This window comes from Microcebus murinus, chromosome 22 (genome assembly GCF_040939455.1).
Source record: "Microcebus murinus isolate Inina chromosome 22, M.murinus_Inina_mat1.0, whole genome shotgun sequence".
NCBI lineage: Eukaryota > Metazoa > Chordata > Mammalia > Primates > Cheirogaleidae > Microcebus > Microcebus murinus.
In genome coordinates, this window is record NC_134125.1 from 12536381 (window position 1) to 12555006 (window position 18626).

General features: G+C 44.7%; 1 protein-coding gene across 1 annotated transcript in view; it reads right to left on the reverse strand.

Annotated features, from left to right (window-relative positions):
* Positions 1–1154: 1154 nt before the first annotated feature.
* Positions 1155–18626, reverse strand: part of VSIG10 (V-set and immunoglobulin domain containing 10) — a 28678-nt gene continuing 11206 nt past the window's right edge. The window contains exons 3-9 of the mRNA XM_012756474.3: positions 14358–14660; positions 12285–12545; positions 10278–10571; positions 7360–7470; positions 7066–7081; positions 5359–5570; positions 1155–3918 (exon numbers count right to left, since the gene is read on the reverse strand). Coding sequence (XP_012611928.1) covers positions 3863–3918; positions 5359–5570; positions 7066–7081; positions 7360–7470; positions 10278–10571; positions 12285–12545; positions 14358–14660 — 1253 coding nt within the window. The 3' untranslated portion in view covers positions 1155–3862. The remainder of the gene's footprint in view (positions 3919–5358; positions 5571–7065; positions 7082–7359; positions 7471–10277; positions 10572–12284; positions 12546–14357; positions 14661–18626) is intronic.

The following is an 18626-nucleotide window of genomic DNA, read 5'->3' on the forward strand; positions in this document are numbered from 1 at the left end:
CTGTCCTCGATGCCTACTGCGACCCCCTCACCTTTCCGCGTCACCCTGAGGTCCCTGCCCTCCTTCCATCCTTGTGTCCTCAAACACGTGCCCCGCCTGGAGAAGACGGCTCGCCTTCTCACAGCCAGGGTTCGGGTGGGACTCACGACGGGCGACTGCCTGAAAAACCTCTTTTCTTAGCTGTCCAGTCCCCTGGAGCTGTCGGTGGTTTTGGGGTTTCTCACTGGGCTCGGCTAATTGTGATCACCAAAACGTCCTCCCTCACCCCGACGTGAGGGTGCCGGTCGTTCCCTCTGTTTGTCGGGTGCCAGCCTCGGGTCGCCCTCGCGCCTCCCGCCCCGTGCCCCACCCTCCCCTACGTCACCGTCTGTGTTTCCTACCCTGACCTCAGTTACCCGTGTTCTTTTTCACCCCGTCCCTCCGTCGTAAATTTTATTTTTTATTTTTTTCACCCAGGCCCCTGTTTTATGAGCCCCTCGTTTACCTCTGCCCGTGCCGGCCTCTCTCCACAGGGTCCCCTCGGGTCCCTGAGCACATCCTTCCAGGGTTGCTCTCCTGAGTGTTCACCTGCCTTGTCCATTTTTAGACCCCAACTGTGTCTCGAGTCCCCCTTTTTCTCTGGCTGCCCATTTTCACCTTCTGTTTTCCACTGGGCATTTCTTTTTCTGCTTTGCCAATTAAAAGACAAAAAAAAAAAAAAAAAAACAAGCCCAGCACCTGTAATCCCAGCGCCTTGAAAGGCCAAATAGGTGGACAGATGGCTTGAGGCCAGGAGTTTGAGACCAGCCAGGGCAACAACAACAACAAAAAAAAAACCAGCCCACCTACTCGCTTTGAGCTTCCACTTTTATCCTCAGCCTCTTCCACCTCAGCTCCCATCTAATCTGCTCTCCAGCCTCATTACTTCCACCAACCCCTCCCATATTTCTCTTCAGTTTTCTCCTCAGTTTGCAATTTTTTGTCTCCCAAATTCTCCCTTCCTTGTGTCTTCAGGTCATTTTTATGTATAACTCATGGAAAAGAAAAAGGTAAAGGGATAATACTGTTACCAATGTCAGGAAAACTAGTAAAAATACAATTTTTTTTTTTTGGGCAAATTTGTTTTTCCCAATCTTTCTATTTACTAATCAGGGCTAAATCAAATCACTAAAGCATTTACTTAAAAATAACTTTATTCCATTATCTTTTTTTAAAAAATCCATTATTATAACCTCAGGATGAATTTCTCCCAGCCCTCCCCCACCACATATTAACATGTACGGGATCTGCTTATTTTTCTTTCCGGGCCAGTCCCATGGTGGGAAATATCCATTGGCACTTATTGCATCATAATAAATTTTACCCAGCAAGGATGATTTTCCAGGTCTCAGTGCATGGTTTATGGAAAATTTCCAACCTGTTTTCTTACTGCAATTAGAGAACCTGTATGTGTTTGTGAGAATTGGAGCCAATGTCAAAGCCACAGGATCATGGAGCCCCCTTCCCAGGGTCCACCAGGTTTTGAGGAAAAGAAATGTCAGTTGGAATGGCCCTGAAGTGTTTCTTCCTGGTTATAATAAAGTAGATCTCATGGTCTCTGTTTAACAATACATGCAGATAAGATTTTTTTAAAAGCACAATGTAACAACTTGGACTTTGCCAGACAAATGCTGTAATCCATTGTCAACATGCTTGTGGATTTGGGCATGGATGTCTTAAAGAAAAAGTTGACCTAATTCGTTAAAAATTCTTAAAACTTGAAGACATCCAGTACCTGGGCTCTTAACTGACCCAGCATATTAATGTGTACACAGGGCTCAAATAAAAGTGACAACAGTCACAGCTCAACAACTGGTCAAGAGTTTATAGTGTTTGGCATCCAGACCCTGAAGTTCCCATTTGCTAGTGGAAAAAACCCTCAAATATTTCCTATCATAAATTGTGTGTGCAAGAGAAGAGGAAGTTGTGAAAAACATCCCGGTGATCTTGCAAAACATACTCTGCGTTCCCGGCTAGGGATTTATTTATTTATTTTTAATCTGGTTGCCTCTGAATAGTGGGCTCTTAAATTCTGGAATTTAGTCCTTGAAGACTCTCAAGGAGAGACTAGCTCAGTCTTCAGTGATTTTAGAAGCAACCTGAGTATCCCGTTCTGAAATGACACTAATTTGCACTGTTTAAAAGGCTTAAGCACATAGGTACCATGCAGCGAAAAACCTAGCCAAGTAGAACTGCAATTCACAGCTATTCTTAAGTAGAAATTGCAGGCCACTGCTAAATTCCCGTGTCCTGAGCTGGGGACAGGACATGCTTTTGGTGATTTGTTCAGTTGAATCCCTTCACCCAAGAAAGTAGACCTTCCCCTGCAACCACACCTGCAGGGTTACTTCAGATAACCAACTTCTACATCTTAGGAGTCTCAGCTCCTGGTATGGGAGAAGGAAAGTTCCCCTTTAAGCCCTAGGTCTTGCTCATCAGTGCAGGATATACAACATTAAAGAGTGCAAATTCAAGACCGATTTTCATGTGTAGCACACATCCATTGCACCCTTAGAAGGTCCCTGACTTTAAGAAATTTGGATGAAATCAGAAAAATTAAATCTCAAAACTGTACAAGGATCTACTGGAAGCATCGGTAGCCTAAACTCATCACACAGTATTTTCATTCAAAACTTACTGATCAGTGTACTCTCATAATATCCTTAAAAAGTAGGAAGGAGTTTTCCCATTCCCATTTCTAAGATTGAGAAACAGAGACCAGATGAACTGGTTTGCCCAAGGAGCTCTTATCACCAGACACTCCATTATAAAACATGTCTCCTGCCTTCTTTCAAAGCAACAAGAAGAAAAGAAGAATGGGAAAGTCTGAAAGTATATCACCTAGGGGGCTTTTATATAAATATGAAGCTCTGCAAAATGTGAGGTTATAATAAAAGGCACTTCCTCATATCAGCCCCGACCTCTTTTGAAAAGAATTATATCTCCAGGGAAACAAAAATCGTCAGGCACACTCTGATAATACTCTCGTATGAGACCATACTATAAAGCAGAATGAAAGGAACAGGCAGCAGCTCATAACTTACAGTTAACATTTTTCTTCCACTAGGGAAGGCAAAAAAAAAAAAAAAGATAGGTAACATCTACTGAGCACCCCCCTAGGCACTTTTATCTCCCAAATTACCTCATTTAATCCTCATCACAAGCCTGGAAGATAGGTGTAATTTCACCTATTTTACAGATGAGGAAACTGAGGCCCAGGGAGAGGTAAAACAACATGCCCTAGGCCCATGAAACAAGGAAGTAGCAGAGCCCAAATTCTAGCTCGGGTGTTTCTGACTCCAAAGCCTGAACCAAACTGCCTTCCTCTGACTTGCATTGGCACCTTTTCCAGGGAGCTGACATTTGCCTGCCTCCTTGGTCACAAGCTCACCTGGGCAGTGATAAAGGAAGTTTCCCTGTCACCCCACAATATTCCCTTTTGTGCTGGAGCAAGCTGGTTATGAACCTTTAATAGTGGCAAAGGGCACCAAGGCCAAGTGCTTCTCTCACCTGTACTCCCTCCAAACCAGTGTCTGTTCCAGTAGGTCAACCTGGATAAAGCCAGGAGTCACAGCAAAAGTGCCACCTGAGACACCAAATGCAGCTTTCCTATGCACACTGCTCCTTCCCAAAGCTTTTTAACACCTTTGAGAAAACTTATAGCAAATCAAACCAATATTTTCTAAAACGGAAGGAAAGATGGTGTGTTCTTCTTTTTTGCTGAGAGACCCACATGTTGCTAACACAAGCCCCCAGCAGGGGTGCAAGTCAAATCAAAGCTGAATGAAGAATTCATCTTCAACGTAGCTTTCTAAGCTTTCAAGAAGACATGGATGGACAGTCTTCAAACTGGCCTATCTTCTTCTTGGACGATGTCACTTTGCTGGTCACTGCTGTCATCTGCACAGGGGATAAAATAAACCAACTCTTGAGTGATCTCAATAGTGTAATTTCTACTGTCAGTCTTCAACCATCTCAGTGATTTCTAGTCCTTTCCTGGTGAGCTACAGAATTGGATTTCATGGAGGAAAAGGTAGGACAGGGTATGTATTCCCTTTTCAACTGTTCTGTTCATTCATTACCCTGTAGATATGCATGATGCTGGCCTAGGTCCCTCCTGCTTTCTGCTCGGGCCACTGCCCTAACCTGGGACAACCTGTCTTCTTTCTGCTTATTCCAACTCCACTGTCCTTAAAAGACTTGCCTCATGTCCACCTGTTGCATGAAACTTCCCGACCAACACACCCTTTCAGGCTTTTGCCCTTTCTCTGAGGTCTGATAAATTTTAAAGGTATCATCCAGCAGGCAACGAAATTCCTCTTGTAACCGTTCCTCTCCAGCTCTCTGAATGTGTTGGTTAACTCTCACTTATGTTTCTATTTCTGCCATGTGTTTTAGTCTGTTCATCCTAATTGATCTTGTAAAATCTGCATACAGACGCAAGTCTTCCTTTTCTGTTTTTTTTGTTTGTCTGTTTTGTTTTTTAATGGACAGGGTCTTGCTCTGTCTTGCAGGCTAGAGTGCAGTGGTGTCATCATAGCTTACTGCAGCCTCAAACTCCTGGGCTCAAGCGATCCTCCTGCTTCAGTCTCCCGAGCAGCTGGGACTACAGATACACACCATAACGCCTGGCTAATATTTCTATTTTTCGTAGAGACAGGATCTCGCCCTTGCTCAGGCTTGTCTCAAATGCCTGACCTCAAGCAATCCTCCCACCTCAGCCTCCCAAAGTGCTAGCATTACAGGTGTGAGCCACCACAACCGGCCACTCTTCCTTTTCTATTCCTTAACAATGCCAATATTATGCCTATCCCAGAGCGGGCCCTGGATAAATGTTTGTCAATCTAATTTTCATGTTGATAGTTGATAATAGATTCTCAAGTTCTAAACTAAACTTTAGCTAACTATCTTCCCCAGCCTTTAAAAATTGAAATTCACCCCTTATAGATTTCCTACTGGGAAGCTGTCTGCTGAGGTTCAGAGTGTTTTTTTGAGACAGAGTATCACTCTGTTGCCCAGGCTAGAGTGCAGTGGCGTCAGCCTAGCTCACAGCAACCTCAAACTCCTGGGCTCAAGTGATCCTCCTGCCTCAGCCTCCCGGAGTAGCTGGGACTACAGGCTTGCGCCACCATGCCTGGCTAATTATTTTGTCTATATATTTTTAGCTGTCCAAGTAATTTCTTTTTATTTTTAGTAGAGACAGGGTCTCACTCTTGCTCAGGCTGGTTTCGAACTCCTGACCTTGAGTAATCCACCCGCCTTGGCTTTTCAGAGTGCTAGGATTACAGGCGTGAGCCACCGTGCCCGGCCCAGAGTGTTTTTAAGGAAGAAAGAGTTTACCTTGTAGATCCTGGAATCCGTTTCCCATCTGTTCTATGTTCCCATTCACCAGCGCAGTCACTCTGTGAATGTGGTTATGCTTGGCTCTTTCATTTGGCAACTCCTCTCTCTCACTTCCCTCCTCCTCCTCTTCTGCAGCATCTTCTTCCTCCTCCCCTTCTTCCTCCTCTTCCGAATCCACCAAAACCATGATATCACCCATGTCTTGTCCCCTATTTTTCAAAGGGGGAAAATAAGAAGATACTTTGTTTTTCCCAACTTCAGCCCTCACTGAATAGGAAATATTAGCTACTTTGCAACCCCTTTAGTAACATGGAAAATTCTTCATGCATTCAGCTTAGCTGAGTCATGAGATGACAGTGTGGTTGTAACCTACAGAGTGATGGTACCGCAGATTGCCACAGATCATCATATCTTGTGCTGGATGTGTTTCATTATTTCTCCCCTGCTACTCTGGCAGGTGACTACATTGTCCCAGGCATCTACCATTTGAGTCCCCTCATGGCATGTATAAAAATATTCTACCCTTCCTTTCCTGATGCCCTTATTCTGCTCCACTTACTGGAATCTCTCCTCATTGTGTAAGGTCCAGGTAAAGTCCTCTTCCTCCCCCAAAAAACCTTGAACTACGACTGCATTTGGGGTCCATGCCTGGCAGCTTAGCACTTCATTGCTCTGTAGTTTATCTATGCCTAGCGCTGCGTACCCAGCCAGACTATCCACTTCTTACGGAAGGAAGAATGAATGCCAGAGGTCAATCACACTCCTGGGAGCATCACACGTTCTCGTTTTATCCTCATGGCCCCCTCAGTGAAACAGATCATGAGACAGAAGGCTCAGAGAGAGTCAGAAATTTTTCATGGGTACAGGGCTTGGGAATGACACAGCTGCAGTTTGAACCCAGGTCCACTGATTCCAAAGCCTTGTCCCACTATGCCACACTGCTGCCTCCTGTGAGAAATTAGCCCAAGGGACGACAGACTTACGGAGAGAATGACCCTCCAGAAGAGGGCGGTAAAGGCAACGTTTTCCCATGAAAGATGGTACCAGAACAATAGTATACCCTCATTATGAACAGATAAGAGAACCCATTTTTCCACAGGATCAGAGAGAAGATTCTTTGTTCCAACCCAGAATCTCCTTAGAAAATTAAATACAGACATCCCACTGGTTACTTTGTCCCTACTGGGGTTTCCTTGTAGGAGAGACTTCTGAGCATTCACAGACTAGTCTTCCAAAACATCCTGTAAGACTATGACTTACTCTTCCTTTTTAGCTCTCTTTAGAAAATTAAATAAAACAAATATATGAGTGATTGGGCTCAATGTGTGCACATTGTCTTTATATCTCAGTGATAGACCTGCAACGTGCCCAGCCCCGAAGCTTGGTGTTATAAAGCAGCACAGACTTTGGAACCAATTAGATCTAGATCTGGTTACTGCTGTTTACTTCCTGGATGAGCTTGCAGACATTTTTCCTCACTGAGCCTCCATCTCCTTGTCTGGAAAATGGAGATGCTACCACCATGACCCTGAAGAGGTTATGAAAGAGTTTATAATAATGCCTGATGAATCCCCTGGTCCGGGGTTTGGCACATGGAAGGTCCTCAGTGGTAGCTGCCATTATTGTTTTTACGAAAGGAAACAAAGCAGAAGTGATGACAGAGCATGGAAATGGGTTTTTGATTTGAGTCTAAAGAACACTCACCTGAAAGTGTTTCCTACTGAAGGAAGAAAGGAAAAAAAGTTAATATCCAATAATATCCACTTCGACCTCACAAAAGGTTTTAATCATGCTAACCTTTACAAAAGAGGAACACATGAGAAAACTGACCCAACATGAGAAGTGACAGGGTCTTCAGGGATGGTATTTAGGTGCCTCATTATTGCACATCTTGCTCCAGTGAAGAAGCCTGAATGGGACTTCAGGTGGGAGCATGACAGGGGCCTCCTTCCCCCACCCACACTGAAATAGAAGCAAAGGGACCCGAGAAGCCCTTACCTTTCCAGCAGAACATAGGGCTATAATACAACATGAGCCCTGAGATTACGGCCAATCCCAGCAGGAGGAGGCTCACAATGGTTCCCACAATGCCCCCAATGTTTAAAGGTTCTGTAAAGACAAATAACACCATTGACTCTTCTGTCTGATACGTGAGCAATCAGGAGAGCAACACCTCTCCTCTGCCTGGGTCCAGTTATTATCTTATCTTGGTTTCATGACCTGGGGTAAAGCTTATGACCTGTCTATCACGTAAGAAAAATATCTCATCTCCCGACCTCAGACGGAGAGTTTATGGGTATCAAATGGAACATGTGATGCAGACAACAGAAATCTCTGTGTCTACCAGACATCAAGACTGTTGTTAAGGGCATGGGTAAGAAAGGGTGTGAGTTATCAATGCTGTGATAAACAGAGTGATCAGTGGAACAGAATAGAGAATCCAGGAACAGGCCCACACAGGTAAGAAAACTTAGTATATGACAGATTAGTGAGTAAAGGAAGCACTATTCAAGAAATGGTGTATGAACAAATTGGTGATCCAAATTGGGGGCACAAAAAAGAAAGAAACTTGACCCTACCTCACACCATTCACAAAAATCAGAAAAGCTTCAGAAAATCAACTAAAATAAGAACCTCTGTTAATCAAAGGATATCATAAAGAAAATAGAAAAGACAACAAACTGAAAGGAAATATTTGTAACACCTAAAGCTAACAAGGAATTAGTATAAGGAATTTCTAAAGAATTCCTACATCTCTGTTCGAAAGAAAAATATCAAAAGACAAATACGTATTTCAAAGAAGGAGGAACACAATTAGCAAATAAACATAAGTAGTAATGTTCAAAACATCCCTACTAATCAGGGAAATTCAAATTTGAACCACAGTGAGATTCCATTTTACACCTACTAGATAGTCAAAAATTACAAAACCTGCTGGTGAAAATGTAGAACTCAATACTCTTATATACTGCTGGTACCACCACTATGGGAAATAATTTGGTATTATCTCATAAAGATAAAAATGCACATAGTCTATAAGCCTTCATTTTACTCCTTGTACATATCCTAGAGAAATATTTTCCTAGGGACCTGGTGTACATGTACACAAGGAATGGGGTAAAAGATGTCCACAGCAGCACTGTTTGTCATAACAAGTCAGAAACAACACAAACATTCATCAGTAGGAAATTGCTTAACTTAGTTGTGGAACAGTGACACAATGGAAAATCACACAGCAGTGAATAATGTATGAAGTACAATCACACCCACTGGCATGAAAAAATCCTAGAAACAAAATGTGAAGTGAAAAAAAAAAAATTATCCAGGCGTGGTGGCACATGCTTGTAGTCCCACCTACTCAAGAGGCTGAAGCAGGAGGATTGCTTGAGCCCACAATTTTTTTTTTTGAGACAGAGTCTCACTCTGTTGCCCAGGCTAGAGTGAGTGCTGTGGCGTCAGCCTAGCTCACAGCAACCTCAAATTCCTGGAGCCCACAAATTTGAGGTTGCAATGAGCTATGATGAGGCCACTGCACTCTAGCGTGGGTGACAGAGCAAAACCCTGTTTCCAAAAAAATAAATAAATAAAATACATAAAAAGTAAACACTGTATTATTTAGAAATATGTAAATATATACTAAACATTTTTTTTTTGAGACAAAGTCTCACTCTGTTTCCCAGGCTAGAGTGAGTGCCGTGGCGTCAGCCTGGCTCACAGCAACCTCAAACTCCTGGGCTCAACCAATCCTACTGCCTAAGCCTCCCCCGAGTAGCTGGGACTACAGGCATGCGCCACCATGCCCGGCTAATTTTTTTTCTATATATATTAGTTGGCCAATTAATTTCTTTCTATTTATAGTAGACACGGGGTCTTGCTCTTGCTCAGGCTGGTTTCAGACTCCTGACCTCAAGCAATCCGCCTGCCTTGGCCTCCCAGAGTGCTAGGATTACAGGCATGAGCCACTGTGCCTAGCCTAACCATTTCCTTTTTAAGTAAAACAAATTCAGGATAGTGGTCACCTTTCGCGGGAGGCCCCAAATGAGGTTGGGATAGGAAGGACCTACTGGTAGAGTAGATAGTATGCCCAGTGATATTTGGACTTCAGATAAACAAATACTTTTTTAGTATAAGTGTGTCTCCGTGCAATATTTGGAACATACTTATATAAAAAAATATTTTTCTGAAATTCAAATTTAAGTGGGCATCCTGGTTTTTTTTGTTTTGAGACAGAGTCTCGCTTTCTTGCCTAGGCTAGAGTGAGTGCCATGGTGTCAGCCTAGCTCACAGCAACCTCAAACTCCTGGGCTCAAGCGATCCTCCTGCCTCAGCCTCCCGAGTAGCTGGGACTACAGGCACGAGCCACCATGCCCGGCTGATTTTTATATTATATATATTAGTTGGCCAATTAATTTCTTTCTATTTTTATGGTAGAGACGGGGTCTCGCTCTTGCTCAGGCTGGTTTTGAACTCCTGACCTTGAGCAATCCGCCCGCCTCGGCCTCCCAGAGTGCTAGGATTACAGGCGTGAGCCACCACGCCCGGCCTGCATCCTGGTTTTTTAAGTTTATTGTTTTCTAAATCATCAGTGTTGGCACTGCTCTGTATCTTAAGTACATGACAGTTTCTTGGGTTTTCATTTTGCTATTGTGCTTCACAACTTACATTTACTATATATACGCGTATATATTCTTTGGTGTGTAATAGATGGTATGTCATTTTTTGCTCCCTATACAAATGCTAGAGATTTTAGGGTTGGGTAATAATTTTTCCCAGGCATCTGTCTTGTCAAGCCACGGGCAAGCAGTTGGCAGTGACCCACATGTAGGGAGGCACCAGTCTGTCCCTGTGCTCATGATGCCAGGTGCTCTGAACCTCTCGACCCTTCTCCTTCAGGGCCACTTACTTGCATCACTCACCTTTCACACTAAGCCAGATGTCCACCTCCCTCACTCTCACGGGGTTCTCAGCCCGGCAGACGTAGTAGCCCTCATCCAGGTCCTGGGAGCAGTTGCGGATGGTGAGGGTGGACCTCTGGCCGTTCTGGGTAATGAGATAGTGGCTGCTGGGCTGGATGACCACCTCAGGCTGGGTGAGGTTCCTTAGCCACAGGATCTTCGCAGGGGGGTAGGCCCCAGACACTTGGCAGGTGAGCGTCACATTGCCCCCCACGAAGCAAGTCATCAGAGGCTCAGCGAGGAGGGAAGGGCCCCCTGGAGATCAGAAGAACGTAATGACCAACCAGTGTCTAAGGAGATTCAAGCCCTGGCCTGAGGTCTTCAAGAACATTACAGCTGTCATCTCTTATCTACTGTTTCGCTTTCTGGGGTTTCAGTTACTACCATTGACCATAGTCCAAAATAGTAATTGGAAAATTCCAGAAATAACCAATTCATAAAGTTGGGTTTTTTTTTTTTTGGTTTTTGGTTTTTTTTTTGAGACAGAGTCTCGCTTTGTTGCCCAGGCTAGAGTGAGTGCCATGGCATCAGCCTAGCTCACAGCAACCTCAAACTCCTGGGCTCAAGCAATCCTGCTGCCTCAGCCTCCCAAGTAGCTAGGACTACAGGCACGTGCCACCATGCCCGGCTAATTTTTTCTATATATATATTAGTTGGCCAATTAATTTCTTTCTATTTATAGTAGAGACAGGGTCTCGCTCTTGCTCAGGCTGGTTTCGAACTCCTGACCTCGAGCAATCCGCCCGTCTCGGCCTCCCAGAGTGCTAGGATTATAGGCATGAGCCACCGCACCTGGCCTCATAAAGTTTTAAATTGCATGCTATTCTGAGTAGCACGATGAAATCTCACACCATCCTGTACCATCTATCCCCTCTTCTTTTTTTTTTTTAATTTCAAAGAGATTTATTCTGAAATTTGAGGACCATGACCCAGAGCCACACCCAAGAAGCCTTGAGCAAGTGGACTCCCATCCCCTCTTCATCACAAAAAGGGTGAGTAGGGTACAATAAGATATTTTGAGAGAGAGAAGGAAACCACATTTACAGAATTTTTCTGACAGCATATTGTTATAATTGTTCCATTTATTATTGTTGTTAATCCCTTACTGTGCCTAATTTGTAAATTTAACTTTATCATAGGAATGTGTACACAGAAAAAGCATGGTATGTATAGGGTTCAGTATTATCTGTGGTTTCAAGCATCCACTGGGGTTATAGGAATATGTCCTCTGTGGATAACAGAAGAATACTGCATTTCCTTCCTAACAAAGCAACTCCCAGAATTTCTGCACCACATCTGGTCTTACATAATAAAAGCTAATATTTATTGAGCATTTACTATGGGCAAGGCACTGTTACACCTATTAACCCAACTCATTCTCACAATAACCCACAATAACCCATTCTCACAATATCCCCATTTTGCAAATAAGGAAACTGAGGCACCAAGAATGTTAATTAAGTTGCTCAAAGTCACACGCCTAAGTAATGCGGCTGGGATTCAGAGTGATCGACTGTCCCAGTTTGCCTAGGACTGAGGGGGTTCCTGGGATGTGGCTTTCAGCGCCCAAACCGGGAAAGTTCTGGGTAAACCAGGATAATTCGGTTACTCTGTCTAAGACTACAATCCAAGCAGCTGGGCTTTTGTGGTCCACAGTCTTTACTTCTAGGCTATAAGCTTCTATGTATAATAGCTACACTGATCGTGTTTTAAAACGGGGACAGTCTGACAAGGATGTTTAAGAGAACAGGGCAACTGTTTCCAATTGCTGATGGAACAAATTGCCACAAACTTAGTGGCTTAAAACAAATTTATTCTCCTACAATTCTGGAGGCCAGATGTCTGAATGATCTCACAGGGCTAAAAGCAGCTGTTGGCAGAACTGGATGCTCTAGAGCTGTGATCCCCCAACCCCCAGGCTCAGAGGCAGGTGGACCCCAATCCCAGGACAAGGCAAGAGAGACTCACCGATCTGTACCACGCAGCTGGCTCCTGACTCCGGCCCCACGATGTGGCTCCCAACACACTTGAACTTCTTGCCATCCGACAACTGGGACTGGTTCAGCATTTCCACCCCCAGCTGTGACTTCCCCACAATCGCACCTCCTGGCTCTTCGGTCCACAGGAAGCTAGCATCAGGGTATCCCCCGTCCCAGTGACAGGTGAGCTGTAGCATGAACGATCCTGATGACATCTCGGCCCAGCACTGAGGAGCTGCTGGAGGGGGCCCTGCAAAACACCAGAGAAGAACGCGGGCTTAATCACAGACTCCGGGATCAGCCACTGGACTGGTTCTCATGACTGCAGAGCCTAGAAGAAACATCAACCCCACTTAGTGTACCTTGAAACAGCTCCTAGCACAAATTCATGTCTCACAAGTCAGGTTTCCTCTGCTGGGTGTTAAAACTCCAAGGACCTGGGCCTCATTCGTCTTTGCATTTCTCACTAACCTCATGTAGCTGTTTACATTTAATTCATTACGTTAATTAAGTTAGATGAAATTACAAATTCAGTTCCTCTATCATACTGCCCACATTTCAAGTGCTCAGTAACCACACATGCTGAGCGGTGATTTCTACCATCACAGAAAGTTCCACAGGGAAATGCTGGCCCCTAAAATCTAATAGTGGTTGCCTCTGGCTGGGACATCTGAAAAACTGGGAGTCACAGCTGGAGGAAGACGTAGTCACCCCCACCCCTGACATGTACGCCTTTGTACTTCTGTTCCTTTTCACCACCAGGAACATGTATTACTAAACACACACACACAAATTCGATAGACTATAAACCTGTAAATCCAGTTTGTTCCATACGTATTAATTAATAACTATATAGTCATATATTATGTACATAAGCATATTATTTTTATATATTTTATGTAATATATATGAATAGAAATGAATTTAGATCTTATCTGGATGGGTGGATATGTAACATGTACAAGAAAAATTACTGGAAATATACAAAAGTAATGGTTAGAGGAGAAGTGATTGTTTTCTTTATACTCATCTGTATTTCCTGCAACAAGTACGTATGATTTTATATAGCATGAACGTCATTTATGATAGACAACACTGGGACTTATAAAGGCTCTGATAAAATTCGAATAAAGTACTGTGTCATTATCCTGCCAGCTAATTTGCTCTGATGCTGCTCCCCCATCATTAGCACGGCTTCTGGGTACACTCTGCATGGCCACAGTGGTTTCCATCCAAGATACTGTGTACTGGAGTGTTTGGCTGGTGTCTCCCCATACGCAAAGTAAAGACGCCTGGACTGCTTGTTCACAATAGTGCTAGAAGGCCAGGTACCTGTGAAAGCCACACCAGGTTCACAAAAAGAGTGTCTGAGGATGGGTGAATGGAGAAACAAACCGTGGCTTGTCCATACCATAGACTATTATTCAGCCGCCAAAAAGAACAAAGTGCTGATACATGCTACAACATGGATGAAACTCAAAAACATGACGCTAAGTGACAGACGCCACACACGAAAGGCCACATATTGTATAATCCATTCATAGGAAGTGTCCAGACCAGGCAAATCTATAGAGATGGAATGAATGCAGACTGGGAGATGTCAGGGGCTGGGTAGGAGAATGGGGGTGAGTGCTTGGCGAGTACAAGGGTTTCCATTTGGGATAAAGAAAATGTTTCGGACCTAGATAGAAGTGATGGTTGCACAACATAGCAAATGTCCTAAACGTCACTGAATTATACATTAAAATGGTTAACGTCATATACTTTGACCTCAATTTAAAAAGGGAAAAGAATGCATGAGGCTCTGCATTAGTTTCCCTCTGTGGCTCACAGGGACTTTCCTGCACCCCACAGTTAGCAGCAAACTTCTAGAAGGGGTGATTCCCTGCCGGCCACGCCACAGCCGCCGGGTGTGTACGTGTGTTTTCTGGGAGCTGCAGAAACATGTTTGGACTCACACTGCTGGCAGGCATGCCTTTAAAGACAAAAAGAGGGGACACAAACATGCAGTTCCTAAAGGGTTATGGTGAAGAAGTGAGGGAGGGGAGAGCTTCTTACGCACAGTAGACCAGGAGCTCGGTGGTCACCTCTCGATGCCTCCCGCTGAGCACGTTCATGGCCAGACAGGTGTAGTTCCCCTGGAGATTTGGTGACATCAGTAACAGTGTGAAAGAGCTGGCCGTCAGGTTGTTTCCAAAGGGTTCGCCGCTGGAATTCCAGGCCTGGAACCACCACTCGACCATGGGCGGAGGCCGGGAGCTGCTACTGCAGCTGAAGTCCACCTGGGAGCCCTTGGCTGCATAGAGGGTGCCATTGGGGAGCCTGCCGGTGGCCGAGATGTTGACCTCAATCTGATAGGGGCCGCCTGGGAATGACAGGGGGAATAGGGACAGAATTAATGACTTAAGAGTTCATTTGAGGCCGGGCGCGGTGGCTCACGCCTCTAATCCTAGCACTCTGGGAGGCCAAGGCTGGAGGATTGCTCAAGGTCAGGAGTTCGAAACCAGCCTGAGCAAGAGCGAGACCCCATCTCTACTATAAATAGAAAGAAATTAATTGGCCAACTAATATATATAGAAAAAATTAGCCGGGCATGGTGGCGCATGCCTGTAGTCCCAGCTACTCGGGAGGCTGAGACAGGAGGATTGCTTGAGCCCAGGAGTTTGAGGTTGCTGTGAGCTAGGCTGACACCACGGCACTCACTCTAGCCTGGGCAACAAAGTGAGACCCTGTCTCAAAAAAAAAAAAAAGAGTTCATTTGAGCTTCTTACCAGCTCTAATTGAAACATGAGTGATCAGGAAGCAGTCAGTGAAGAGGACCATATCTATAGAACACTTACCATGTGACAATTGCTGTGTTAAATGCCCTGATATGTTCTCTCATTTAATCCTGGGAAATTATGCAAGATTTATTGGGGGGGGGACAAATCCTTACAGAAGAGGAAAAGTGTAAATTGTTCCTTTTTTAAAACAGTGCAGGGTAGAAAGGATATCTATGCAGAAAAGAATTAACACAGCAGGCTGGGACAGCTCTCCTTAGAAAGGTTTGCTTGTTGCAAGGTTGGCCCTCAGCCTGTGTCTGGGAACTTGGATTTCGGAAGGGTTCCCACCAATCCCAGAACTGGTAAGAGTCGCTGGGCCTAAACTGTTTGTACAGACAATGTGGTTTATGCAGAACACCTGCTTTCCTTCTGGGCGTCAGGAATTTTGGTCCACATGAGACATACGGTGTCTCTGTGACCAGCCCTCAGAAAGAAACATCAGGCACTGAGTCTCGAATGAGTTTCCCTGGTTAGACATTTGACATGTGTTGCCACAACTCATTGACGGAAGATTCGAGTGTGTCCCGTCCAACTCCACCAGGAGACTCGTGGAAGCTTGCACTTCGTTTCCCTAGATTCCGTTCCACGTGCCTTTTCCTTTTGCTGATTTTGCCGTGTATCCTTTTACTGTGATGAACTGCATGACATGCTGAGTCCTGTGAGTCTTCCTAGAGACTCATCGAACCTGGGCATGGTCTCGGGGACCCTCCAGCACGAAATCACACTGAAAATCAAGGAACAAACTAGCTCTGTGACTGTGGGCACATTACTTTCCCTCCTTTGCCTCCATTTCCTCATCTGTAAAATGGGGTGGACAGTCCTCACTTCCCAGGGCGGTTGTGACAATTCAGTGAATTAGGACAGCAGAGTACTCGGAACAGTACAACAGCCTGGCATTTTGGAAGCACCTGCTAGACCTCACCTTGGTTCCCCTCACGTTTCTGAACTTCTTATCCCCTGAAATGCCCTCTGCTATTGGTGACCTGTGCACCCAAGATGCCACGTCCCCTTAAAGAATATACCTCCCCCACAAATATATACATTTGTCAATTAAAAAAAAATTTTTTAAGGATATATCTAACAGCTATTCATTCTAAAGTAGTTTAGTGTGCTACCTCTCCCAGCAACTTCCCCTTTTAAAAAATAAAATACAGGAAGGACAATGCTTAGCCAAAGGAATAAATCTATGGCTGCAGGATTTATCTTTTTGAGACAGGGTCTCGCTCTGTCGCCCAGGTAGAATGCAGTGGTGTCATCGTAGCTCACTGCAGCCTCAAACTCCCGAGTTCAAGCAATCCTCCTGTCTCAGCCTCCAGAGTAGCTGGAACTACAGGCACACGCCATGACGCCCAGCTAATTTTTCTGTTTTTTATAGAGACAAGGTCTCTCTCTTGCTCAGGCTGGTCTGAAACTCCTGGCCTCAAGCAATCCTCCCACCATGACCTCCCAGAGTGCTAGGATTATAGGCAACCTACAACCACACTGTACCCCGCCTGGCTACAGAATTTTGAACAGAAATAGGCCAGTGAAAAAAATCATTTGTGGGAGATAAAGGCTTTCTCAGACAGAGCCCCTTGAAGCACAATATCTACTTCATCTATATCCAAGGACATTGTATATCTATAGAAATCGTGGGCTTCTAAGGACAATATTGTTGTCAAGTTGGGACTGGCTCCTAACAGTTGCAGGGATCTGATGGAATCATGTCCCTTCCCACAAAGAGCCTGGGTAAATATTATACTGTGGTTTGGGAGGTACTCAAATGTCCCATTCATTGTTGCTGGCTAGTTGGTTAGGTATGCAGACCGGCAGGTCCCAGGGTGTGCCCGCAGTTGGTGCACATCCAACTAAGCACAGGGTACAAGCTGATGCCTGGGCCGGCAAAGTAGTGTTAGACTGGACAAGTCTGTGTCTTCTATATTGTAGAGTGGGGGTGGGGGTCCAGTGGACAGCACAGACCCCCCAGAAAGCAGCTGGGAGGGGCTTTTGACTAGTACAATTCTCAGCAAGAATCGGCATTGGTTACAAGGAATGGATGAGAAGGAAGCAGGTGGAAGAATTAAAAAAAAAAAAAAAATCAAATAAGAAAACCCAAAGGAAACTCTTATAGACATTGGCCTAGGCAAAGAATTTATGAAGAAGACCTCCAAAGGCAATCACAGCAGCAACAGAAATAAATAAATGGGACCTGACCAAATTAAAAGGCTTCTGCACAGCCAAGGAAACTGTTATTAAATAGACAACCTACAGAAAATATTCACATGTTACACATCTGATAAAGGGCTGATAACAAGAATCTATATAGAACTTAAGAAAATTAAAAAGAAAAAAAATCAAACAAACCCATCAAAAAGTGGGCAAAGGACATGAACCAAAACTTTTCACAAGACAGACTAATGGCCAGCAAACATATAAAAAAGGACCCCACATCTCTAATCATCAGGGAAATGCAAATCAAAACCACAATGAGATATCACCTAACTCCAGTGAGAATGGCCTTTATCAAAAAGCCCCAAAACAATAAATGATGGCATGGATGTGGAGAGACAGGAACACTCCTACACTGCTGGTGGGACTGCAAATTAGTTCAACCTCTGTGGAAAGCAATATGGAGAGACCTCCAAGAGCTACAAGTAGAACTACCATTTGATCCAGCAATCCCATTACTAGGCATCTACCCAAAGGAAAAAAAGACATTCTGTAAAAAAGACACCTGCAGTCGAATGTTTACGGCAGCACAATTCACAGTTGCAAAGATGTGGAAACAACTCAAGTGCCCATCAATACCTGAGTGGATTAATAAAATGTGGCATATGTATACCATGGAGTAGTACTCAGCTACAAAAAACTCAGGCTCTCCTAAGCACCCATCTCTGCTTCAGATAAGCTTGGCAAGATCCAAATTAATCAATCCTTGGACAAGAATCACCCCATATTCTGATGCACTCAAGATTCCCTCTCCCTAGGACTCTAGTTGTGATAAGGTAGTGACACACCGCCAAGAGAAGTTAGCTCTGCCGGTGGGGACATATGGGATGGGACCATGGATCTTTCCTGAGACGCCCTTTCTGGGAAGTTCCGAGGGACAGCCCCATCCCCCAAACCCCAGCTGAATGCTCAGGGGCTCTTAGAGGTTGATACAAACCAGCTTCCTCGTTGCCCATGTGCCAGCTGGTTCGAATGTTCCCTAAACACTTGCTTGGCCTGAGAAAAACAGACACAGGGAGAGCCTGGCACCATGTACTGTGAAATCTGACTGGGGTCTTCCATGGCTGACTGTTCAACTCAATCACTCAGCCTATGAGTGATGATACCTTGGAAAAAAGCACAGAGTCTCCTAGGATGCGTTCAGAACTCTGCTATCTTCCCCATCCCTCCAACCTTTCTGCAGGTAACCACAGAGCCGTTCCAACCCCATACCCTCTCCAATCTGGGGGCAGGAGGGGATGGGCAAGTTGACATAAACGGCTGCGCAGCCCCGAACTGCCGTGGACCGAGAGAGTTCTGTA